Below are 26,296 nucleotides of genomic sequence, written 5' to 3'. Positions count from 1 at the left end.
TCATGGCTGATCTAACCTAACTCCATCTGCCCACCTTATCCCCATATCCCTTAATCCCTCTATCCTTAAGAAACCTATCAATCTTAGTCTTGAATATGTTAGATTCTCCTACCAGGGGAAACAGTCTCATACTGTCTATTCTGTCAAGCCCCGTAAGAATCTTATATGTTTGTATAAGATCACCCTTAATTCTTCTATATTCTAGAGAATATAGGCCTAGTTTACTCAACCTATCCTCATAGATCAACCCCTTCATCCCAGGAACTAACCTAGTGAACCTACGCTGTACCCCCTCTAAGGTGAGTATGTTGTTTCTTAAATAAGGAGACCAAAACTGCACACAATATTCTAGGTGCGGTCTCACCAAGGCCCTACACAGTTGCAGCAAGACTTCCCTACTCTTGTATTTTAACTCTTTTGCAATAAATGCCAACATGCCTTCCTCGTTGCTTGAGGGGGAAAGACGGGGTGGGGGGTGGAGAAAGGGAGAGGATCAATCAATTCAGACCCAGTGCAGGTTAACTAATTATTGGACTAACAGTGAGATCTCCCTTACTTTACTAACTATAATCCCATTATTTTACCCACTGTTTGAGAAAAAATAAAATGACATTTCTTCACTCCATTTCCTGTGCACGGCAGATATATACCCAATGCCTAGGAAATGACATTAATGGCGACCTGATGACACAAACATTGGTCCAGTTTTTCACACTTTGCTTCTATCGCAACCTCTGAGCTATCGGACCCAAAAGAGCACTCTGGAATAGGTTCACTTAGAAATACTGTCAAATGTAGTGACTATTTTTGCAGGCAATTGCAGAAGCCGTATTAGTCAAAATCCCCCAAACAATCCTCAGATTAAATGGAGTCACCACCTTTTGTAAATTAATGGTGGGTTCTGTCTCTGATGTATATATGCAATGTCACAAAGATCATCATTTTATAGCTGTGTGTTACTGTGGATTTCTCTCCTATGAATGTGGCGTAGACACTCACAGCTCCCATTTTATCAGAGGGCAAGGAACCAGAGTTGAAGTAATAAGTTGTTTAAACAGGGCAGCTGAAGTGATTCCAAGCCAGAGGTTAGTCAGGCCGGTGGGTGATGGCATCACAAGTATGCAACAAACACATTCCAATGTGAACAAAACAGATCATCTAGGAACTGTCACTGTAAATAGATTTCTTTGAGGAACTATGGAAAAAGTGTGAAAGTGCTTGATACGTGCTTCATATTTTTAGATGCTTCTGTCTCCATGACCCCCAACCCCCAATGAATGAACATCTGTCAGACATCAAGTCCTATAATAATAATCCTTGCATTTGATGTAGTACCTTATCATGTCTTCGAGACGTCTCAAAGCGCTTCACAGAATAATAATAATAATCCTTACATTTGATATAGTGCTTTTCACGTTGGGACGTCCCAAAGCGCTTCACAGAACACACTGTAAAGTGAATTGACTGTATATTTTGTGGGCAAAACGCAGCAGCCAACTGTGCACAGCAGTGTCCCACAAACAGTCGTGGATTGAAATAACCAATTTATTATTTTTTTTTGGAAGGAATTATTACCCCTGGAAAAGCGATCTGCCAATCGACTAACAACTGGGTTCCTATTTACTTTAGGTAAACATAGGCGTGGAGTAAGGAAACTTGCCCAGTGTTTCGCCCTGCTGGGAATCGAACCCAGATCTCTTGTTTCCGAGGCGAGGGTTATAACCACTGAGCTACAAGTCCTGGATGAGTTCTAACTTTCTACAGCTCAATGTCGATAAGACTGAGGCTATTCTGTTTGACTCTCGTCAATGTTTGTTCACCTCAGACACTGACCACATCAATCTGCACGGGTGGTTACGCCATCTCATGAAACTGGTGAGGAACATTGGTGTATTCGACCCAAACTATCCTTTAACAGCTGCATCTAGTCTCTCACACACTCAGCAAGGTTGCCTACTTCCACCACTACCCCTACCCCTCAGTGTGCTGAGATCCTCATCCATGCCTTCATCAATTCTAGGCTTGATTACTCTAATGTCCTGCTCACAAGACTCCCCAGCTATTTTCTATACAAGCTGTAGACCATGCAGAACTTTCCCACATTAGGCTCTGTGAGACCATCATCCCAATAATCACTTGGCTCCACAAGCTCCCCAACCTCAGCAGATTGATGTCTACGATTGTCGTAGTCATTGTTGAATGTCTTCATGACCTAGGTACACCCTATCACTGTAAGAGTGTACAGTTCAAGATCCTGGTCCTCACCTTCAAAGCCCTCCATGGTCTTGCTTCTCCCTACCTCTGTGACCTCCTAACCCCCTACCATCCTGCCCGCTCCCTCCGCTCAGAGGGCTCTGTCCTGCTTCACATCCCCGCCTTGCCCACCCCACCGTTGGCGGGTGGGCCTTCTGCCACTCTGCCCCCACCTTGCCTCCTTCAAGACCCATCGCAAGACCCTCCTCTTTGACTGTGCTTTCGATCACCCTGCTTCCCCCCCCCCCATCCTCCACCCTCCAGAAGCCTGACCACCAGCTCAGGTCCGAAACACTAACTGTCCAGCGCCTTGGGAAGTCCTCCTAACGTAAAAGGCGCTATACAAATGTAATTTTGTTGTTGTTTTAAGCACCTATAACCTCATGTTCCATCTGCTCCTCCCGCTCAGTAAACATTCTCCGGCTTCACATCTCCTTTTTACACTACCTCACCATAGGTTGGCAAGTTTTCCTTCACCATCCTGAGTCCTTTCACCTTGTTCCCTTCCTCTCCAGTTTCAAAACCTGCTTTAAGATCTATCACTTTAATCGTGCTTTCAGGCTCCCAGGCCGTTCTGTGAAGCATTTTGAGATATCAAATTGTGGAGTCCTGTAGCTCAGTGGTTAGAGCACTCGCTTTGCAAGTGGGAGACCTGAGTTCAATTCCAGGCAGGTCAGGGCGAAACCTTGGGCAAGTTTCCTTACTCCACATGCCTAATAATAATCCCTCCAAAAACAATAATAAATTGGTCATTTTCAATCTACGACTGTTTGTGGGACATTGCTGTGCGCAATTGGCTGCCGCGTTCGCCCACAAATATACAGTCAATTCACTTTACAGTGCGTTCTGTGAAGCGCTTTGGGACGTCTTCCCGACGTGAAAAGCGTTATATCAAATGCAAGGATTATTATTATTATTATTATCAGCCCGATGTGAACAACACCATAGAAATATAAATTGTGGTTTCCTCTCAGATCAGGTGAGAGAATCTGGGCACAGTTTCTCTGATCGCTGTCAATCACTGCTGTGAGATCAGGGGCAGAAGTTCCTATGCTGTAGGAGATGATCGTGTTTACGGTTGTATTTAGCTTCCCTTGAAGTCAGAACACCCCAGCATCATGAGTGTTACACGCAGTGGCCATGAATAAGAGCTGGCAGAACATAATGACAGAAAAGCTCAAGAGGCACAATCACACAACCATTTGGCTGTAAAATAAGTCTTCTACTCCCAGAGCGACAATCTTATGATCTGATCATTCCACCAGATGTACAGATGATCTAATGAATTAGTTCCATGTAATGCAATCTTATTCATTTGTGTTGAACCACTCTCACTCTCCCACATAAAACTCCTATTATCTCATTACTCCCAAGAGTTTTTATTGACTGCATTCTCTGCAGCCAGTTTCCTCTATGTTTTTACACTGATCCAATCCCTCTGGGTGTGTGATTTCATTCAAATACATGTTAAAGATCCCATAGCAGTATTGGAAAAGAGAAGGGAGTTTCTCCTGTTATTCTGGCCAACAATCCCCCAGATAAATTGGTCATTCATGGCTATTTATGTTGTGTGTAGAGACAGCAGTGTTTAGTTACAAAAATATTCAGTGCATGTGACAGTAATTATCAAGAAATGTTCCATGTCTTTGACGTTAGAGATGCTATAAAAAATGTATGTTTTTCTTTAGCCCATCACTAGAATGATTAAATGGATAAACTTGTAATTACACGCCTACAAAAATACAGTAACTAGAGTGAATCCTGTTCCCAAGCTTTGAGATGTCCCCCAAAAGTGAAAAAACTACAAGAAGTTTACATTTGTATAAGTGTCTATCATTTCAGGAGAATATCCCAAGGCACCGGACAGTGCAGGGTTTGCACTCTATTAAACGCAAGTTTTTTAAAAATTAAATTACAGCACAGGAGAAGGCCATTCAGCCCATCAAACATGATCCTCTGGAAATTTTAATTCACCAATCCCTTCACATTTGATGTGAAAATTACTTGTCTACTTTTGAATTCTACTAATGTGTTTACAAAAGCGTTTACTTTGCCCTGGCCATCAGACCAGGTCAGAGAGCAGGGCCCCTAGCTGCACAGTGATTTACGACTGTTTGTTTATTGGGTGCTTTGCAGGTGGCTGAATGTGAAGTGAGAATTCTACAAGCAAACAAGAACAATTTTCAGTGCGTCACAAATTTCACTTATCGATGAAAGTAAGTGCCAGCTCACACAAACATTTTTCTAACAGCAACGAGTGTCAAGTTGATCATCCATTATGTCAACAAATCATCTGTGTGATAACACTTAACTGATGGAGGTTTATCTGTATATATTTCTGGACTGCTTTTATCTAGATATATGTATAATAATAGTTCTATCACTTCAATTTTTACTCAGTACGATAATCAAATAATCCTTACATTTCATATTGCTCCTTTCACGTCAGTAGGCCATCGCAAAGTGTTTCACAGGATTTATTGTGAAGTGCAGTGAGGTGTATATTTGTAGGCAAATGCAACAATGAATTTGCTCACATTAACATGCCAGAAACAGCCATGAAGTGAATGACCAATTTTATTTGGGCGATTGTTGGCCAGAACACCAGGAGAAACTCCCTATATAGGGTATATACGTGTAAGTTGTTGTTGTTATTGTATCTGAAAGACAATTTAGCTTAACATCTCATCTGAAAGATAGCACCTTCAGCAATGCAGCACTGCAGTGGAGTATGAGCCTGGAGCACACGAGTTCAGAGTTCCATTGGAAATGATTAGCAATAAAAAGAGAAAGTGATTGAATAAATACATGTAATATTTATAAAATAATAATTCTTGCATTTGATACAACACCTATAACATCAAAATATCTCAAAGCATTCATTCTACAGGTAATCACAATAAAGTGAAGCGACTGTGTATTTGTAAGCAAACATAGTAGTCAATGATTAGTTTATCTGGAGAATTGTTGGCCAGCACTCAAGGAAAAATTCCCTTCTATTTTTGAAAAGTGTTGTGGATCTTCACCATTCAGTTCAACAGACAGATGGGCCTTTGTTTAACATTTCATCAAAAGGATAGTACCTCTGACAGTATTACTCACTCCCAGCAATAGAGGATCAGCCTAGACTATATGATCTATGAGTTTTCAATCCACAACCATCTGACCCAGGGACAAGAGTGATAATAACTGAGCCAGGTTGACAACTTTAACTAATTCAGAATGAATGTGGAACTGAGTTAGACAAGTAATTGCTAAATGAAACCCACACAGCTAGATCATTCTTCAGCAAAGCAGAGAAGCCTAGATTTTGAAGGAATATAAGCAGGGAACAGAATGTAACTAAGATCAATGAGTCTTACCTGGGAGAGGCTGAACTTTAAGTTCATCTTCAATGCTAGCAGCGGCTTTAGCGACCTGACTGTGGAATTGATGAACAGAATTCTTCAGCACGACAATATCTTTCGAGTTTGACCTGACTGTTTCATTCATCTGACGCACACAGTTCCAAAGGCTGCTGACATGTCTGTTCAGACCGTCCTTAATCCGCTGGAGGCTACCAGAGATACCGTCCAGCTTACTGCACATATTTTCAATGTGTACCAGCCTGTTGTCAACACCTGAGACTTCTCTCTGGATCCCCTGGGTACTGTCCTTACATTTAGTCATGTCATTAGCTATCTTACTAGACAATTGTTCCATTTGTTCCTTCACCCCAGCTAACTGGCTGCTATTCTGCTTCAGCCGGAACTCTAGATTTTTGACCATTTCTTGAAGTTCGTATATCCTCCCCAGGAGCTCATTTTCGTTCTTCTTCAATGTAGAATTGACATTTGCGAGTGCTTGAGTACGCTTGTCTAGAGCGTGCAGCCGCATTTTTACAGACTGCTCCACAGTGTTTGTAAGCGAGCTGAGTTTGCCTTCCATCACTTCTAAGTCTTCTTCATTTTTTTGTGCCTTCCTCAGACCCTCGTGGACTGTGCTGTTCAGAGATTTTAGCAGAATGGAGTTGGCTTCAGTTTTAACCAGTAAGTCCTCATAGTCGTTTCTGCAGATTTCCATATCGCTTCTGATGGTCTCCAACTCATTCGTTGGTAAGGAACATCCAGTGAGACACAAGTTTTCTATCTTCTGCAACTTGCTCTCAAGATGCTCCATCCCATTCTTGATCCAATCATTGTAAGTCCGCTCATTTTGGAAGGACTGTGGCACTTCACTAGCTACTGCTCTAGGTAAAGAGGAATTGCTAGCCGGGACCAACTCATTATTCGCCAGTAACCTTAGTTTCCTGTCCATCAATTCCTTTACATTGTCAATTTCAGTTGTAATACGTTCTTTCAGAGTGTCCTCAATGTAAAAGCAATGCTCCTCAGCATTCTTCTCTGTTACATTTATCCTGGAATCTATCTCCTCTAACCTCTCACCAAATAAGTCCTCCAAAGTATCGGCAGTGAATCGTTTGACTTCATTATCCAACCTGGCATTCAATACTCTGTTGGCATCTGCGATTCTGTGGACCCTTCGATCCATGTTGCTCACTTGCTGTCTTAAGGTGTTTATAGAAGCGCAGCAGCTTGACTTGCTAGGTGATTCTTGTATGAGGGTCCTGAGGTCGTGGATCTCCTTTCTCAATGCAATCTCCTTTTCATCGAGCAATTCCTCCACTTTCTCACAGTTTGACACATTTTCTTCACATTGCTCTTTCAATGACATCAGCTTGTACTCACAGGAATTCTTTAGGTCTGCAAATTTCATGTCAATGCCCATCATCATCTCATCTCTGAGAGCTTCAAATTTACTATCAATGTAAGCCTGATACAAGTCTCCACTGGGAAATGGAGAGCTGGTAGAAATAGGTGCTTGAGCCGCTTCCATCAGCTGTTTCAATTGTCCGTCATGTCCTGTCACCATTCCGTGCAGGTCATCCAGCATATCACTCTTGCTCTTTAATGTATCCTTAACCTCTGTAATTGTGGACATCATTTCACCCATCTTGAATGGATAAAAAGCCTCTTCTCTGTCTTGACTTCCTGGAACATGCACAGCCTCAACGCCAATGGCACTGCCAGGCAGTCGTAGATTGCTCAATAGCGACACAAACATTTTACTGGCATCTTCCTGGACGTCGTGTCTCAGAGTGTCACTCATTCCTGTTACTGAAGCTTGAAGTTTTTCCAGCACCTGGTTAAGGCGCTGGACCTCATATTCCAGCTGTTGAACTTTCTGTCCTTGTCCCTCTGTGGATGAACTTTCCTGTTCTTGGCTGTCGGTCCTGTCCTTGGGTCCTGGTTAAAACATGCATTAATAATTACTATCACAGTATTGTATGCAGAAAACAATAAATAATCCTTGCATTTGACATAGTGCCCTTCACTTCAAGAGGCTGCTACAGCATTTCACAGGATTACTGTTATGACTGTATTTTGTAGGTGAACGCAATCACAAACAGCATGAAATGAATGCCAAATTTTATCTGGGGGATTGTTGTTAGCAAGTGCAAGGATTATTGTAAGAAACTCCCTTTTCAACAACAACAACTTGCATTTATATAGCACCATTCACACGGGGTAGCGTCCCGGAGAGCCCAGAGAAAGTGATTTCAAATAGTGACTTGAGATCTTTAATGCCAACCTAAACCTCTAGATAGGTCCTTAGTTTAATGTCTCGTTTGAAAGATGGCAAATCCATCAATGGAAAGTGGCCCTTTGTAGATTAATATGTTCAGAGATGGAGTGGGAGCCTGAGAAGGGTGAGGGATGTGTGGTGACAGTAGAAGGGTAATGACAAAAGGTGCAAATGGAGGTTTTTAGAAGGGTTTTGAAAGCGGATAAGCAATCCATATTGATAAGTTGAAATCCTGCCTTTTCATTATACGTTCAATATGATTATTAAATTGAATATGTTATATGTCGTAAATATACTACAGATATACTCTCTTGGCTACCTGCAGCATGAGTAGAGAAGTGGTACAAGAGGAGAAAAATGAAAGAGAAAATTAAAAATTGAAGAATGACGGTTTTAGAAAAAGAATGTAGCTACATGCAGAGTGACAAGCTTTTTGAGGAAGTCAGTGTGAAAAGAGCGGGAATGGCCAGAATTGTGATATTCAACAATTAATCCAAAAATCTCAATCTGGTTTAGTCTCAAATGTACACAATGTCTTATACGTCAAAGAGAAAGTGTTGAGACACTGTCAAATGGCTTGTGTCCCTCGATTTATGACCAACATAATGTGCTGCAGATGGATTCCTGTAAGTCTTTAAATGAGGATATCCTGGAGGAAGCCCCCCACGCTGGAAGATTATTTTTAAATTAAGACTATTTACCACAAAATACGCTGAATCTACCTAAAATATCTCAAAACCTAAAGGCAAGGTTACAGGTCACATGATTTGTCTTCTAGGTTACATCTCTGCCTCTCTGTAACTGCAAGCTAGCCTTGATAACTTGTCACGTTTCCAGGCTTAATCCCAAAGGTGCTGGTCACCACAATTCCTGTTCTGACTACAGTTCAGGTCACCACTATTTAAGAGGACAACACAGGCCTTAAACTGCAGGGGAGACAAACAAGGATTCTCTCCAGGTTTAGAGGAATGAGCTACGAGCGGCCTAGACAAACTTCAGTTTTGAAAGGAAATAACCTTATAGAGGTGTATACAATTTTAAATGGGATTGAAAGTCCAAGAACAAAACTACGATACACCAAGACAATGGAACAAGTGGACATAAGTTCAGAGTTACAAAGCGCAATTTCAGGACAGGTAATAAAAAAATTACAAATATTTTTAAAAAGCTTTGTGGAGGGATGGGCCTGGATAGAGTTTCTTTTAGCGATTTTTAACCCACTGCAGCCTGGTGTGAACGCAAGTGAAAGGAAACAATTGGCCATTGTCCGGGATTGAGTGAGAAATTAAATAACATCAAAACCAATTACATTAAATCCACTAAAACAATGTTGACAATCAGAACCAATTCCACTCAATGAAACAATAGGGTCTGTCTGTCTGTCTGTGTAAATACTATGGCACAGATCCAAACCATTAGTGAAGCAGTCATAGATATCAGTGAATAACAAGCCCTAAATTCAATACTCAGTAATTATAAAAAGAGTATAATTATTTAATATATTACCCTAATATATTTACAGGTATGATTTTAAATATGAAATTTAGTCATTCAGAAATATTAAATAATTTTATAAATATAATTGAAAAAAAGATTTGGTTGTAACTTTTGCTTTTTGCTGATATTTCTTCCTTCACTCATTGAATGTGCTGATTCTTTGTTGGAGTACAGTTCCACTGGAACTGAACATACTCTTGTGTCTCGTCCAATTGGCTATTCTTTATATGTGAGCTAGACAGTGAGTCCCTGGCAGGCTGACTGACTATTGGGAAAGGATACGGGATAGGGGGGAGGGAGCTGGCCAGCAAGCCAGATCCAGGGTGTCAATCTTAACCTCTCATAGGACTTCTGTCATTATAACTGAGCATCAGTCAATATCACTACAACCAACATCAACAAGAATTTCAGCCCTCAGGAGTAAGGAACGCTAAATGCATTCACCTCTCTGAACCCAATGACATTAAGACCAATTGTAGCTAAAATGAGCTAACGTGCAGGCATGGAATGAATGGAACCTGTGACCTTCTGGCCTGAATGATTTTGTGCTCTCCCTCTACCATCAGAGGGAGCCCTGATAATTGCTTTGAATCATGAATTAGAATTCATATGCAAATATTGGTTGTGGTTGAGAGTTTTAATGGTAAACAAATGATGCAATAGACAAAGTGATGAGAACTATGTTGTAAAGCTGAAGTCAAATGCTATCCTGTTACATTACTTGGCTGAAACGTTGACATTTTCTTTTAATATACAATCGAGGAAATAAGTTTAATAAGTGAAGAATAATACAGTCACCAGGGATGGTCAGTTCACTTAGTAGCAAACAAGATAAGACCCCTCAACAACTGGATCTACTTCTAAATTGTTATCTGGTTGCCAGTTGGCTGAAATAACACGACGTAGGGTTCAGTGAATAAAAACAGACTCCTTCAGAGGAAATCAACATGCCAGGAAAGTGAGTGTGTCTTCAACTTTTCAGTCATTGGTAAACTTGTAAATCGCGCAGAATAAATCATATCTGACACCTTAGAAAAAAGACAGCAAGGTAATAAAGGCAGAGGGGGTAGGGGCTGGTTAATGTCATGCTACCATTGATGCAAAGGTGGGAAGGTGCTTGGTAGAAAGAAAGAAATCTGTCTGTCAGTATCTTGAGTTCTGGGGAGAAATTCCACCCGGGTTTAAACTTAGGCTTTTTTTTTCTTTTAAGAGCATGCAAATTTCAGACAATTCGTAAGAATTCAGTCTTAATTTCCAAGCCAGTTTTCTGCACATCTCATTCTCCCCGTGGAATCTGTAATAGTCCTTAATTACTTTAATAGAAAATGAAAGGGCAGCAAGGGAAATCGATCAGTGAAGCATATCTAGCCTTTTTGTGTTTAATAAACACTGTCTGCAGAACTAGCGAGTGAAAGGAGGGATTGATATATGGAGACTCCAGTAAAATACTGTTAGGCTATCAGGTAGAGATTAAATTCCTTCACTCCTCACTGTCCACTTTGAGCAAACCCTAATTGTTTCCAACCTCATATTAGCTTTGTTCTTCTGAGATAATCTTTTCCTGCAGACTTCAGTTCAAAAGCAGCCTTCCTGTTTGTGCAACAGCATTAGTCTACAATTACCACATCAGTGCAATTGCCTGGTGGAACTCTAGCATAAGCTGATCTAAACTATCCACTACTTTATGAGGAATTCTAAATACAGAAACTTAAAGGCTTTATTCAGAGCACTTCATTATAATAATCCTTGCATTTGCAACTAATATAGCTCCTTATCACGTTGATGAGAGGTCGCAAGTGTTTCGCAGGAAATACTGTGAAGTGGATTGACTGTATATTTTGTGGGTGAAACACAGTAGCCAATTGCACACAGCAATATCCCACAAACAGCCATGGGGTGAGTGACCAATTTTACTGGGGGGATTTTTGGCCAGGAACCCAGGAGAAACTCCCGTTTTCTTGCCGAACAGTGCCATGGGATCTTTAATATCCTCCTGAACAGGCAGATGTAACATCTGATCCGAACAACAAGACCTCCGAAAAAGCAACAAATCCCCAGCACTGCATTGGAGTGTCATCTTAGACTATGTGATGTAAGTCTTAAAGTGGGACTTGAACCCACAACCTTCTGACTTGGAGGTGAAAGTGCTGCCACTAAACCAGGCTGACATAGGTTCATTCATAAGCATTTCATTAAACATCCATTAATGCAACTGCATTGAGAAGATGCTCCCAAAATTCTGGGATTGCAGCCCTGACTAACAACATGCTTTTCCCATCACTGCTCTGTAAGGGAAGTGGGCTTTACCCAATTAGAAAACCCGAAAGTCAACACTCATGACCTCCAATATTATAGTAGCTGCAAGCACTATGGAATTTGTACTTAGAGTACGCGCCTTGGGACGTCCTCCCGATGTGAAAGGCTCTATACACATGTAATCTTGTTGTTGTTGTTAGAGTAAGAGGAGTGAGTTTCATGGTGCTGTTACTGAGGACACACCAGTATCACTGAGCTGCTTCTTGTCAAAGCGGTTCTGTAAAGCAATGGGGTCATAAAATTGAGAACCATCTCTCTTCCCACCACAGTGACAAGTATGGTAATAATATAATAATAATCCTTGCATTTGATATAGAGCTTTTCATGTCTTCTCAACTTTTTCAAAGTGCTTCACAGAATAGACTGTAAAGTGACTTGAATGTATATTTATGGGAAAAATGTGGCAGCCAATTGCGCACAGCAGTGTCCCACAAATAGTCATGGATTGAAAATGACCAATTTATTATTGTTTTGTTTTTGGAGGGATTATTATTAGGCGTGTGGAATAAGGAAACTATTATTAGGTGTGTGGAGTAAGGAAACTAAGGAAACTGGAATAATAATGACAGGCAGAAAGAAAAACTTACTCAGGTTTCTTTGTCTAGGAGCAGTGGAAGACGAAGGATAAACTGCAGTCTGTGTGGAATGACCAGCCCTACAGTCTTCACCCTTAAAACCAGGGCAACATCTCCACTCCAGTTCAGTCACAACCTTGTATGCAACCTTATATGTCGGGCGCGTGTATCTGCTATTTAGAGGAGAGAGAAAGAAGAGTGTTTTAGTGTGAAAAGAAACCATGAAAAAACACCAAAGAACTTAAACCATTCCGTGCACAATGCAATTGGTCTGATCCTCGTAACCGCAGAAAACATGAGCTCCACTTTAAGTTAGTCAACATCTGGATTTACTTCCTTAAGGAGTTTTTAATCATTGTGGAAAGAATTGAGTTCAAATAATGTACATGAGTCAGGTTATAATCTGTGCCTGAGTCATTAAGCACGTACCAGGAGGTCGCACTGTAATAATAATAATAATCCTTGAATTTGATATAGCGCTTTTCACGTCTTCTAGATGTCTCAAAGCGCTTCACAGAATATACTGTAAAGTGAATTGACTGCATTTTTGTGGGCGAAACGCGGCAGCCAATTGTGCACAGCAGTGTCCCACAAACAGTCATGGATTGAAGTGACCAAATTACTATTGTTTTCTTGAGGGATTATTATCAGGCGTGTGGAGTAAGGAAAATTGCCCAAGGTTTCGCCTTGCCGAGAATCGAGTGCTCTAACCACTGAGCTATAGGACTGTGAGAACTACAGGATTCATCATTCTGAGTCATTTGATCATTTTGTCTGCATGAGTAAAAATGCTCAGCACTATGGAACCTCATCCCAGTAGAAGGAAAGCTCATTTGATCAGCGCACTCAGAATGATGAATCCTGTAGTTCTCACAGTCCTGTAGCTCAGTGGTTAGAGCACTCGATTCAACAATTCAACAGAACTTTTATTAAGCTTCTCATATATGAAAACAGCAGGAGCAGCGTATTCGATCAGAAACCCTAAAGAGCCAGAATGATCGGGTATAGGAAAGAAACCTAAATATCGTCCTTAGATTCATATCATTCCACAACCTCACCTCACACTACCTCTGTGACTTCCTCCAGCCCTACCTACCAGGCCATTCCCTCCCCTCAACAGAAACTTGCCTGCTTTGTGTCTCCCATCCAATCCACCCTACTATTGATCCTTCAGCTATTCTCTAGTATTTGGAACTCTATCCCAGGCTCCCTCCACTTCGTCCCCTGCCTCGTAAGTTTTAAAACCAACCTTAAGACTTACTTCTTTGACTATGCCTCCTGTCATCTTCCCTCACCTCCTCCCAGCCCAGGTGCCCACTCAGCTGTATGAACCACCTTGAGATGACCTCCAAATGTGAAAGGTGCTATATAATTGTAAATTGTGTTGCATTACATTCTCACACATTCTCATTTTAACTAGTCTTTCCTCACTGTGCAAGATTAAAAATAGTATTATTCCGACTTTTTAAAATTTACTTCATAATATAAAACACTGCAATTTTATATAGTTGTGGAATGTATGTGATACAACAGTGCAAAGCTGTTCAATATGTTCAAATTAATGCCTTTGCAGAGAACCCATTGAACATGCCAGCCACATGAAGCTCAGTCTCAAGCCAGGAACTCTTGGCAGACAGCGCTGTATCACTGGAAAGTGTTAGCTCACAAAATGAGGCTCACTCCTCCCCCTGACCACTCCTAGTAGAAAGAGCTCAGTGGGGCTGCCCTAGATATTTGCATGGATTTTTAACTGTATCAGTCCAGAAGATCACATCATGTTTTCCAGATTTCCAAGTTATGGGGTAAAAAATGGGGTTTGTGTTGTGATAGATATTCTGTAATAATAGTTGCCTTGTAACGTCTTTGAAACATCTTAAAGTGCGTCACAAGATATACTGTAAAGTGCAGTGATTGTGTATTTATAGGTGAACACAGCTGCCAAACTGCACACATCAATGTTCCCAAAACAGCTATGAAATAATGACCGATTTTATTTGAGCGATTATTGGCCAGAACACAAGAAAAAATCCCTTTCTCTTTGCGAATAGTGACATGTGATCTTAATAATAATAATAATAATCCTTGCATTTGATATAGCGCTTTTCACGTCGGGAGGACGTCCCAAAGCGCTTCACAGAACACACTGTAAAGTGAATTGACTGTATATTTGTGGGCGAACGCGGCAGCCAATTGCGCACAGCAATGTCCCACAAACAGTCGTAGATTGAAAATGACCAATTTAATTATTGTTTTTTTTTTTGGAGGGATTATTATTAGGCGTGTGGAGTAAGGAAACTTGCCCAAGGTTTCGCCCTGCCTGGAATTGAACTCAGGTCTCTCACTTGCAAAGCGAGTGCTCTAACCACTGAGCTACAGGACTCCACAACGTCTTCAACGTCCACCTGAATAGGCAGATGTCACCTCCGGCAATGCAGTGTTCCCCCAACACTCCAGTGGAGTGGCTGACTAGGCAATGAGCTCAAAGTCCTGAAGTGGGGCTTGAACCACAAAGTTCTGACTCAAAGGAGAATGCAAACCGCTGAGCCAGGCTGACGATAGCACCAGTGATAATTATCACTTGATAACGATCAGTGATAATCATTTTGATCACCGTGATAATATGGGAGTCTGTTCTTGGTACCACCCCAGTTGTGGGCAAATGTGTTTCCCCCCCATCCCTCTCCCCCAACTTCACCCAAATATCACTTGCTACACCCACTGATCAATAAAGGCAGCACATTTGAACTTCTTGCCACAGAGATCATGGCATCACAGGATCGTGGGCTGCTGGCTTAACTTCATTTAAAAGATTCTGTGAATTTCCCAAATCAGCGCTGAAATGATGCATTGCAGGATCAAAGGTAGGTGGGGGGTGGGTGGAGAGAAAAACTATTACCACATAGCTATGATCACCACATTTTTCACCCCAGGATTTCTAAAGCATGAGTAGATGAACCAATGCATCAAATGAAGGATGGGTAATTTAACAAAGTTCAGCACCTGAGTGGTGAACCACTGACCCATGGTGCAGGTATTTGCTAAAGTAAATCTCTTCCCTCAAGGTGATGAGTTTCTTATAATTAGCTGAAGGACACAAGGTGGGGGTGGTGGATGCGCAAACAAGTCAAAATTAAAAAGGACGTTCACTTACAGCAATTCCTTCAGCTGTCTGTTAATGACAGGGTTAACTCTGAGGGATTCTCTGAACCACTTAAACGATTCCACTCTCAGAGGGCCTGTTTCTGATGAAACCCAGTCTCATCAGTCAACAAAGTTGGATTTCTTTCAAGATCGAGATTGGTCATTTAAACATAAAAAGTAAAAGGTTGGCTTATATAGCAGGTATTATATAGCAACCTATTGTTTTAAAGGAGGGATATGTTGGATTTTGTTTTATGCTTATTTTCTGTCCAATTTTCTCACCTCTTCCTTTTTTTGTCACATGCCTGTCTGACCACATGGAAACCCATCACCATGCTTTATAGTATCCAAACCAGACCGAGAGCTCAAAATATGTATGTCACTCACACATAGAAATTTCCCGTGTCTGGAATGAAGTGTGCACTCTCCCTTAAGGGACATAGCCTTCAACTAGTCCAGAGAGTTTTAGGCATATTATGGTTAGAGTACTAACTTTGCAAGCGAGAGACCTGAGTTCAATTCCAGGCAGGGCGAAACCTTGGGCAAGTTTCCTTACTCCACACGCCTAATAATAATCCCTCCAAAAACCAAAAACAATAATAAAAAATTGGTCATTTTCAATCTACGACTGTTTGTGGGGCATTGCTGTGTGCAATTGGCTGCCGCGTTCGCCCACAAATATACAGTCAATTCACTTTACAGTGTATTCTGTGAAGCGCTTTGGGACGTCCTCCCGACGTGAAAAGCGCTATATCAAATTCAAGGATTATTATTATTATATACAGGCAGGGACCAAGGCTAGGGCACCCCAGAATGTGCATTGGAGTACTGCTGGAATTTAAAACCACATAACTTGCCATTGAGAGCACTGCCTGGCAAGCTTCCCACTGCTTGTCCAGCTAGGACCACCCTACCCATTAAGGCATTTGCTTGCAGGGTTAACAGAAGCTGAGTGGGAAGAATTCCTTCTCCCAGAGATTGGTCTGCCCTCAAAACCCTGCCTATGAGCCAGGCTGGCTGGTCTGTGGTCAATAATTTCCTGGAGTAATATGGATTTTTCTGGCTCAGGATCTGGACCAAGGCTGCTGTAGAGGGTTAACTCAATTCTGACATTCCATTGCAAAGCCCATCACATTGGAGACAGTCTCCCAGAGTGTCAGACTATGAGTCTCGAAGTCCCAATGGACCTACTGACTCACTGTGAATCAAGCTGACATTTATAAAATAGATTAAACAATAAAACAAACAAAATGTATAGTACAGTTGCTCATTGTTGACGAGGCATCAACTCAATAAGGTTTGCAAGATGCGCAAAATTAGCTGTTACATTTACACTTAGACTTACACTTACAAAATACTCAGTCACTACACTTTACAGTAAATTCTGTGAAGGGCTTTGCGATGTCCTCCTGACCTGAAAGATGCTTTATCAAATGCAAGAGTTGTTATTATTATAAGACAGAGTAAGATACACAGTGACACAGCTTGGGCGATTATCTAAAAGCCCTTGCTCTCGGCACTGTCATAGACAGAGAAACATTACAGCTGGAAAGCTGGACAAATTATTGTTCACTTTAGAGCACTCACTGAACTCAGCACATGGAGCTTAGTTTCCAGCCAAGAACTTTTGAACTTTTATCAGAAATTCTCTAACTGAAATATGAGTTGATTTCAAATGTCTTACTATAATCATCATGGCTTTTGTTGATACACAATCGAAATTTTTAAAAAAAGCAAGCATGAGGAATTCCTGAGAACAGCTGGCTAGACTCATGACGTTAGCACATGCTTTACAGAGAGATGAGTTTTATGTGCGCAGAATTACCTAAGAGACCTTTGTCTTTCACAAGGGGTTCAGAATGTTGTTGCTCATTGCAACCGGGCCTCAGTGTTATTTCAGGTGAGCATCACCATGAGGATCAGAAATGGGAACGTTTTGTCCATTTCACTTTGTGAAAGCCACATTTACCATTGCTTCACTGCAGTTATTCAGCCAGGAGGCTGAGGTTGCACTGTATGTGCGTTGCAATATGCAGAGCAGCAAGGCAGAGTTAAACCACACTTAAATGGTTCCAGTGTAAAAGCTATTGATTCTAATGAACCATCCGGACAGTTACCTATTTGCCTGGTGACCCCAGGTATTTGGACATAAGTGATAATAATAATAATAATCCTTGCATTTGGTATAATGCCTTTCACATCGGGAGCACGTCCCAAAGCGCTTCACAGGATTTTACTATGAAGTAGAGTGACTGTGTTTGTGGGAAAACACGGCAGCCAATTTGCACACAGCAGCGTCCCACAAACAGTCATGGAGTGAGTGACCAATATTTTTTTAAATGGAGGATGTTTGGTCAGGACACCCTTCTGTTTTCAAATAGTGCCATGGTATCTTTAACGTCCACCTAAACGGGCACACAGGATCTTGGTTTAACGTCTCGTCCGAAGGCTGGTACCTCCAACAAACAAACACCCCCCAGCACTGTACTGGAGTGTCAACTTAGACTATGTGATTTCAACTCCTAATGTGAGGCTTGAACCCACTCACAACCTTCTGACTCGGAGGAGAGAGTGCTACCACGGCACCAGGCTGATACACAGGTTAATCTATGGTATTATAGATTAGCCTGTTCCTGTCCTTTAAATCTTTCCATAGTCTAGATCTACCCTACCTCTGCAAGCTCTTCAAACTCTACCGACCAGACTATGCCCTTTGCTCAGCGGAAACTGGCCTACTTTATGTCCCCCCCCCACCCTATCTGCCTCAATATCACCGGGCAGGCTTTCAACCTATCTGCTCCCACCCTCTGGTACTCCATCCGGGCATCCCTCCAACTCGCTCTCTCCCTCATCTCATTCAAGATCCATCTCAAGACCTACATCTTTAATGGCCCTCTCAGTAATCACTCTCCTGCCTTCCCTCAACTCCCACCCCAACTTAGATGCCAAACCATTATTGTTAAGCACTTTGGGACATCCTCCCAAAGTTTTTTTTCCCCTTACTAGCTGAGGGGACACACAACCTTATACATCACAATCTGGGAATCAAACATAAAACAATCCTGATCTGCATTGTTCCTTTAATGCTGGGTAGTGACTTTAACAACTCACATAAGCGCTCTGGAATGCTACCCTGCGTGAGGGATGCTATGCAAATGCAAGTTGTTTTAATTCGCAGTTATTCAAATTCAGCCCTAGAATTTAACTGATTTCTAAATTAGAATCTCCCTTACATCAGTGAAGCCAAAAACAATAAAATATTATTCTGAGTGTAGCTCCAGTACCACATGTACGACACAGAATGACCCTCGACGCTGTAACATAGATCTTAAGATGCTTTCAGCAAATGCCAATGTCCTGAAACACATAGAAACCAGAGTATGACCCCTCGTGAGGTAGTCAGCTCAGGCCGTAAATAGAATTGAATGCATTTTTTCCCCCTTACTAGCTGAGTAAGTTACTTACTTACTAGATAATACAACACAATCTGGGAATCGAACATAAGAATATCCTGAACTGCATGGTTCCTTTAAAGCTGGTAGTAACTTCAACAAGTCGCATAAGCCGCCTCTCCTTTTGGTTTCTGCATCTTGCAATCGCAGGCAATGTCAACCAAGCATTCAAATCACAACCCGGAGAGGCACTGATCAGGGAAGGCAGCAAACTGCCCAGTGAGTGAGTGAGTGAGATCCCTTTGTGATTCACTCTCATGTTGAATGAGAGTCCCACCAAGTGCCAGGACTTTAAAACCTCCCTCCCTCTCCCTCAATGACTTTATTTAGTTAATGGCTCACATATCTTGAATACTATCCGCCTGAATATTTTTATAAACGAGTACCAAGATCTTAGTTTGAATTGCTGACTGACAAAGCCTGAGAAAGCTACATCTCAGACCAGATGGGGAAAGTGTAGATCTGAGATTTACAACCCAAACTGACAAGGGAAGTTACTCCAGATGTTTTACTCGTAAATTTGTAAGATCCTGTCACACACCACTCCTTTATCAGACAAAACAATGTGACACAAGACTTGTGGATTGGTTCCAGCAGTTATTTTAAAAGGCGCAACTTTTTTTTAAAACGTATAATAAAAGAAATAATTTTATTTCAACGACGTTCCTTGCTTGGCTCCAGCAATCATTTTAAAAGCTGTAACTTTTTTTTTTGAAATACATAAAAGAATTCATTTTTATTTCAACGGGTTTCTGGGATTGGCTCCATCAGTTATTTTAAGGGTGTCACTGTTTTTTTTTCCACACACAAAAAAAGTGGGATTAAAGGCAAAATACCCTGACGAGTGAGTGAGTGTGTGTGTGTGTTGTGTGTCTACTGTCTTTGGAGGTTCCCACAAGCTCATCCCAGTGAGAGAGGAGACACAGACCCACTGCTTGTGCAGTGCAGAGTTGCAGTCTGGATTAAATCCCCTTTTATTATCCTCCTCGTCCACATCCCAGGAATCAGGAGACTGGGCGGCTCTAATACTTACACCATGACTGGCGGACAGTTCATCTGATCCCAGGGACACGGCTGATACTCCGCTTTGGTGTAACTCTCTGTGCTGTCCACGACCGAGCAAGTCACGTTCTTGTGCACGACATAGGCACACAGATTCCTGCAGCAGGGAGGGAGGGAGAGAGGGATGGAGGGAGGGAGAGAGGGATGGAGGGAGGGAGAGAGGGAGAGAGGGAGGGAGGAGAGAGGAGGGAGGAGAGAGAGAGGAGAGAAAGAAAGAGGAATGGAGGGAGGGAGAGAGGGAGGGAGGGAGAGAGAGAGAGAGAGAGGGAGGGAGGGAGGGAGGGAGAGAGGGAGAGAAAGAAAGAGGGATGGAGGGAGAGATGGAGGGAGGGAGAGAGAGATGGAGGGAGGGAGAGAGAGATGGAGGGAGAGAGGGATGGAGGGAGAGAGGGAGGGAGAGAGAGATGGAGGGGGGGAGAGAGAGAGAGCCACAGATCAGCAGGGCAATGGTCAGGAGGGTGGGAATCCACTGATCGCTGTGGATAGTCACTGCACCTCTGACTATATAAAACTCTCACACTGAGCTTTTGTCACCAGAACAAGTTGACCTGTTAGTAAAGCCTGGAATAGACCGGTGCGACAGGGTCTGATCGAGCAGCACTAAACCAGGTTATGTGCATCGTTTAAACTATTTTATTATTTCAGGCTGCAACAGTCTGTCTGAGGTCCACTCACTCAACACGAATAGCTTCGAGCCACCAGTATACCAGGCGCTAAAGATCTTTCTCAATAAATGACTCTCTCGCCTTATTTCACCACCATACAACTTTTCAAAGTGTTTTTTTCTTCTTCTTCTTCTGAGTGCATATCACAACGGTTTGCAGGGCGGGGGGGGGGCAAGGAGGGCAGGGTAGGGGGGGCAGGGCAGGGGGGCAAGGAGGGCAGGGCAGGGGGGGCAGGGCAGGGGGGGCAAGGAGGGCAGGGCAGGGGGGGCAGGGCAGGGGGGGCAAGGAGGGCAGGGCAGGGGGGGCAGGGCAGGGGGGCAAGGAGGGCAGGGCAGGGGGGGCAAGGAGGGCAGGGCAGGGCAGGGGGGGCAAGGAGGGCAGGGCAGGGCAGGGGGGGCAAGGAGGGCAGGGCAGGGGGGGCAAGGAGGGCAGGGCAGGGCAGGGGGGGCAAGGAGGGCAGGGCAGGGGGGGCAAGGAGGGCAGGGCAGGGGGGGCAGGGCAGGGGGGGCAGGATGCACTGAGAGGCTGCAGTTAAAATTGCTGGAGTTCATTTTGCTGGAAATCTTTCTTGTTGCTAAATGTTTTAAAAGTGCAAACTGGCAGACTGCCCGGACAGACAGACAGACAGACAGACAGATATAGATAGATATAGAGAGATTGGACTGACTTACTTGTTGCGCCCCGTGGCTCTGTTTGCAGAGGTCCGAGGAGCGGACCGAGGGGAGGAAAAGAGATTGTATCTGGAAGATGACAGAGCCGGTTCCCCATCAGTCGGTGTGAGGCTGATCAGAATCAGCGACCAGATCAGCAAAGCCGTCCCGACTTTTCTTCTGCTCATTGCACCCGGACGGGAGCAAGTGCCCATTCAGCCTTTGCAATTTAAAGTGATCACTCCAAACCCCAGAGGCTGCAGCAAAGGGATCAGTGCTCAGGACTTGGGGGCAGTCAGTCAGTGAACAGACTGCACTCGCAGACACACACTCGCACACACACAAGTTCAGTGGATCTGCCCTGTGTGGGGATGAGGAGGTCCTCTGCTGAGGAGCAGAGGCGGTTTGTCTCGGGCTTTTCCTGTTCCTCTGGGTTGAGTGTTTAGGGAGTGGCGTTAATTCTGGTGCAATGAAGCATTGGCCACACAAGCAACTCGGGGGTTTTTTTTTTTTTGGTTTTTTTGGAGAAAAAAATATCTTTCAGCCCCATTCCACTTCTCGCACAATCTTCCGAGCTGACAGCCTGACTCAGTTGGTGGCACTCTTTCTCAAGGAGTCAGAAGGTTTTGTGGGTTCGAACCTCATGTGGGGGACTCTGTGCTCACAGGCGAGGCTGATGGGGCGGTGTTTGGGGGAGCCCAGCATTGGAGGAGGTTTCCATCCCTTCCACAAGAAGGTGAACCCAGGCCCTACCTGTTCATTTAGATGTTAAAGATCCCACAACACTATTGGCGTAACAGTTTCTCTCAATGTCCTGGATAATAATTCCCAGGATGAAACTAATCATTTACTTCAAGGCATGGGCTGCTCCGTGACAATTGGCCGCCACATTTGCCTACAAAGACAGGGTCACTACACATTACAGGAAATCATGTCAGGTGTTTTGAGATGCTTTGATGCTTTCCTAATGTGAAAGACGCTGCACAATTTGTTGTTGTTGTTTGTTGATAAGACGTCATGTCGAATGCAAGGATTGCGTCAGCCATTGTCAACTGAGCATAGATGGCGGCTGAAGAGGGCAGCGGGGGTTAGCCGTCTTTAAGTCTGGCATGGAGCCTGCACGGTGATGAAGGTAAAGGAGGAAGCGACGGTATATTACACTTCAGCTCCCCCTAAAAGAGGTGTGCCTGTGGATAGATGTTTAACGGCCGACGCCCCTCGAGCCCTCGCCTCCCACCACATATGAAAATGAGCCCCACAAACAGGAAGATCTCAATCTCTGTGCATTTAGGTCATCTCAGTTAAGTCGCAGGACAGGGTGCTAAAATTGGCCTGAATGCACTTTGACTCCAGAGGGTTAAATCAAGCACTTTCAGTCACTATCCAGTGAAGCTGTTGGAGACTGGCATTTGCCTCTGTGTGATCATAGATTTGGGGAATGGGTCTGGGAGAGAATTAGACTCAGCTCTGATGTCCTTGACCATTGAAATAACCTGCCAACAACTACACGCACGCACTATCTAGGCTCGCACAAGAGAATGGACAGTGCCCATGGATTTGTAATATAAGATGAGTCATCAGTGTTGGGGAAAAAACAAGAAAAAACTAAAATAATTTGCTACTATAAAAGGGTAGAGTTGTTCTGTTGGGAATCTGGTGAAGAGAAGCAAGACACAAAATTGGAGACTTAAGATATCAGGGCAACAGGATGCCAATTCCACTCCCTCCCCAGGTTTCAGTGCACAATACATCATTTTTATAAAAAGCAATTTTTGTCATAAAACTACCTACATGTTGCCAAGAATGTCCTGCCTGAACTCGGAATTCTATAAACAGCAGATAGAAATAGCCAAGACAGCTTATTTAATAGTTTGTTTAGAAATGAAATTAAAAAGAAAATATGTAACAGATATAGTTTACCAAGTGTAACTTTTATTAAAACATACTATTGTTTCTTTGGTGATGCTTTGCAGGGGATTGATTGAAAACAGTGCATGGACAATCAATTAGGGAATTGGCTCAAGTTCTTGTATTGTTCAGGCTAGTGAACAATACACTATTGTATCGCCCTACCCCTCTCCTTATCTCTCAGTTCTACCTCCTTGCCTCTCTACTCACAGACATCAAAAACCTCTTCCTGTCCACTGGTACCATTCCCACCCCATTAAAAATGGCCATCATCACTCCTATCCTTAAAAAACCCTCCTGGCACTCATCTGTGCTCTCAAACTACCACCACGTCTCCAACTTCCCTTTCCTCTCTAATGCCGTGGAAGGAGTTGTTGCTTCCCAGCTTTGCTCCTTCCTCTCCTGCCACGCCCTTCATATATAGCGCCCTCCACGCCAGACGGCATCTCAGAGTGCTTCACAGTAACGGATCCCGGGGCCGAGCCAGGGGGAGGGGGAGGAAGGTGACCAAAGGCGCGGTCAAAGAGAAAGGTCTTCAGCAGAGACCTGAAAATAGGAAGAGAGAGAGCGAGGTGAAGGGAGTGAGGAAGGGAGTTCCAGAGCCTCGGGGAATAGTGGCTGAAGGCATGGCCGCTGAGGGTGGAGAGGAAGACTCGGTGGACAAGGAGGAGGCCAGACCCGGAGGAACGAAGGCAACGGGCCCTGTTTTGAGAAGAGAGAAGGTCAGAGAGGTAGGGGGGTGCAGAGGAGTGAAGGGATTTGAAGACAAGAGTGAGGATCTTGAAGTCGATCCTCTCTGGGACAGGCAGCCAGTGCAGTCTGGCAAGGACTGGGGTAATCGGGGAGCGGAGTTTGGTGCGGGTGAGAATGCGGGCAGCAGAGGTTTGAATCATCTGGATTTTATGGATGGTAGTGGATGGGAGATTGGCGCAGAGGGCATTAAAATAGTCCTGCCGAGAGGTGACAAAGGTATGGACCAGGGTTTCAACGGCTTTCGGAGAGAGGTATTGGCGGAGACGGGTGATGTGTCGGAGGGGAAGAAAGCGGTGTTGGTGAGGGACCGGATGTGGAGGAGGAAGGATAATTGGGGCTTGAACCTGAGGCCTAGGTTGCTTACGGGTTCAGAGAGTTTTAGGGGGAGGTCGGGTAGGTGGATGAGGTGAGATCATGATATTCTAGACGTTGACGAGAGCCAAAGAGTATGGCTCCCATTTTGTCAACGTTCAGCTGAAGGAAATTTATGCTCATCCAGCCCCTGAGGTCTGACAGGCAGGCTGACAGAACATCAGGGGACTGGGGGTCGCAAAGAGAGGTGGAAAAATAGTTGGGTGTCGTCCACATACATGTGGAAATGTACCCCATGTCTGCGGATGACATCCCCAAGAGGGAGCATGTAGATCAGAAAGAGGAGGGAGCCAAGAATGGATCCTTGGGGTACCCCGCAGGTAACCGGGTGAGTGCGGGAGGAGAAGCCGTTTGTGCAGATGTACTGCTGGCAGTTTGTGAGGTAGGTCTCGAACCAGGCAAGTACAGTCCCACTGAGGTGGATGAAATCACCCATTATGAGCAGGCGTTCAGAGCAGAGGGACAGGGAAGAGAGGAGAGTAGAGATGTCTGTGTGGAAGGAGCCAGGGGGCTTAGGGGAGCGGCAGACAAGGAGGATTTTCAATGGGAGAGAGGGGTGGAAGAGGGTGAGGTGCTCGAAGGAGGGGAAGCAGCCAGAGGAGTAGGGGGGTGAGACCAAGTAGGCTTTGGAAATGAAGGCCACCCCGCCGCCACGTTGGTTTGGATGGGGGTTGTGGTGGAAGGTGTAGCCTGGAGGGAAGGTTTCCACTAAGGGGACGGGGTCATTGGGGGAGAGCCAGGTTTTGGTGAGCCCAAGAATGTCAAGGTGCTCATCCAGGATGAGGTTGTGGATGGTGAGGGCTTTGATTGAGAGAACGGACATTTTGGAGGGAAATGCAGGTGGGTTTGCTGGAGTGGGTGAGTGAGGAGAGAGTGATACGGAGAGGATTTTTTGGTGTACAGGAAAGATGGTTGTGGAGAGCGGTGTGAGTGGAGAGTTGGGGAGGCAATGTATGAGGGAGGGGGAAGTTGAGTTTACCTTAAGGAAGCGGTTTGAGCGGAGGGAGTGAGTGATGGGACATGTGGGGTTCCTATTCTGGGACAGCCAGTGCCGGGAGCCACGATGGGCCCGGCGGAGGATGCCCAGGCTGAAGCAGAGGGAAGTGGTGATGGAATCGAGGAGAGAGAGAAGGCAGGGAGGGCGGTGAGAGAGAAGGACAGAGGAGGAGTAGCGGATAGAGAGGGGGTGGGAGGCGAGACATTTAGAGTGGAGGGGGAGGGAGAGGCTCGGGTCAGGGCGGCAGCCAAAACGCTCACACAGAGACCGGGAGCGAGTGATCAGCGGGACGGCATCAGCCCTCAGGCTGTGTGGTCATGGCCGGGATGGCAGTGACAGGGGCTGCCAAGACATTGTTGGAGCCACTCCTTTATACCCGCAGGTAGGCCTCGGCTCCACCCCGTGCTCTCCTGACTCCTACTGCCTCCTCGTCCTCCTTGACCTCTCTGCTGCTTTCGACCACTCTATCCTCATCCACCACCTCTCCTCTAACCTCAACCTTCACGGCGCTCTCCTTGATTGGTTCAGATTGTACCTCTCACACCGTCTCCACTTCATCTCCTCAAACGGTTTCTCCTCTAGCCTCTGCACCGTCTCGTGTAGAGTTCCTCAGGGCTCTGTCTTTGGTCCCCTCCTCTTCAACATCTGTATGGCTCCTTCCTGGTGACATCATCCGCAGACATGGGGTCAACTTCCACATGTATGCGGATGACATCCAACTGTACCGCTCTGCCTCCACCCTTGACTCCAGGACCACTGCTAACAGCATCACCGTCCATGGTTGCACACTCCACCTTACTAAGCCAGTCCAGAATCTTGGGGTCTTGTTTGACCCTCAGCTATCCTTTCTACCCCACATCTGAGCCATGATACACTCTGCCTTCCCCCACCTCTGCAACATCACCCAGCTCTGCCACTGTCTCACAACGAAGGCCCCTGAAACCCTCATACACACATTCATTACATTGAGGTATGACAATGCAAACTCCTTGCTTGACAGCCTCGTTAAGTCCTCCCTCCATAGGCTGCA

General features: G+C 44.3%; 1 protein-coding gene across 1 annotated transcript in view; it reads right to left on the bottom strand.

Moving 5' to 3' along the window:
• The window catches only part of LOC103183456 (EMILIN-2), a 33,963-nt gene extending 12,467 nt beyond the window's left edge, over nt 1-21,496 (bottom strand). Inside the window, exons 1-4 of the mRNA XM_007900937.2 lie at nt 21,258-21,496; nt 19,893-20,018; nt 12,279-12,439; nt 5,616-7,538 (exon numbers count right to left, since the gene is read on the bottom strand). Of these exons, the coding sequence (XP_007899128.2) occupies nt 5,616-7,538; nt 12,279-12,439; nt 19,893-20,018; nt 21,258-21,451 (2,404 nt within the window). The 5' untranslated portion in view covers nt 21,452-21,496. The remainder of the gene's footprint in view (nt 1-5,615; nt 7,539-12,278; nt 12,440-19,892; nt 20,019-21,257) is intronic.
• Nucleotides 21,497-26,296: the final 4,800 nt, after the last annotated feature.

This window comes from Callorhinchus milii, unplaced genomic scaffold (genome assembly GCF_018977255.1).
Source record: "Callorhinchus milii isolate IMCB2004 unplaced genomic scaffold, IMCB_Cmil_1.0 Scaffold2, whole genome shotgun sequence".
Taxonomy (NCBI): domain Eukaryota; kingdom Metazoa; phylum Chordata; class Chondrichthyes; order Chimaeriformes; family Callorhinchidae; genus Callorhinchus; species Callorhinchus milii.
This window is presented reverse-complemented; position numbering and strand designations above follow the sequence as displayed.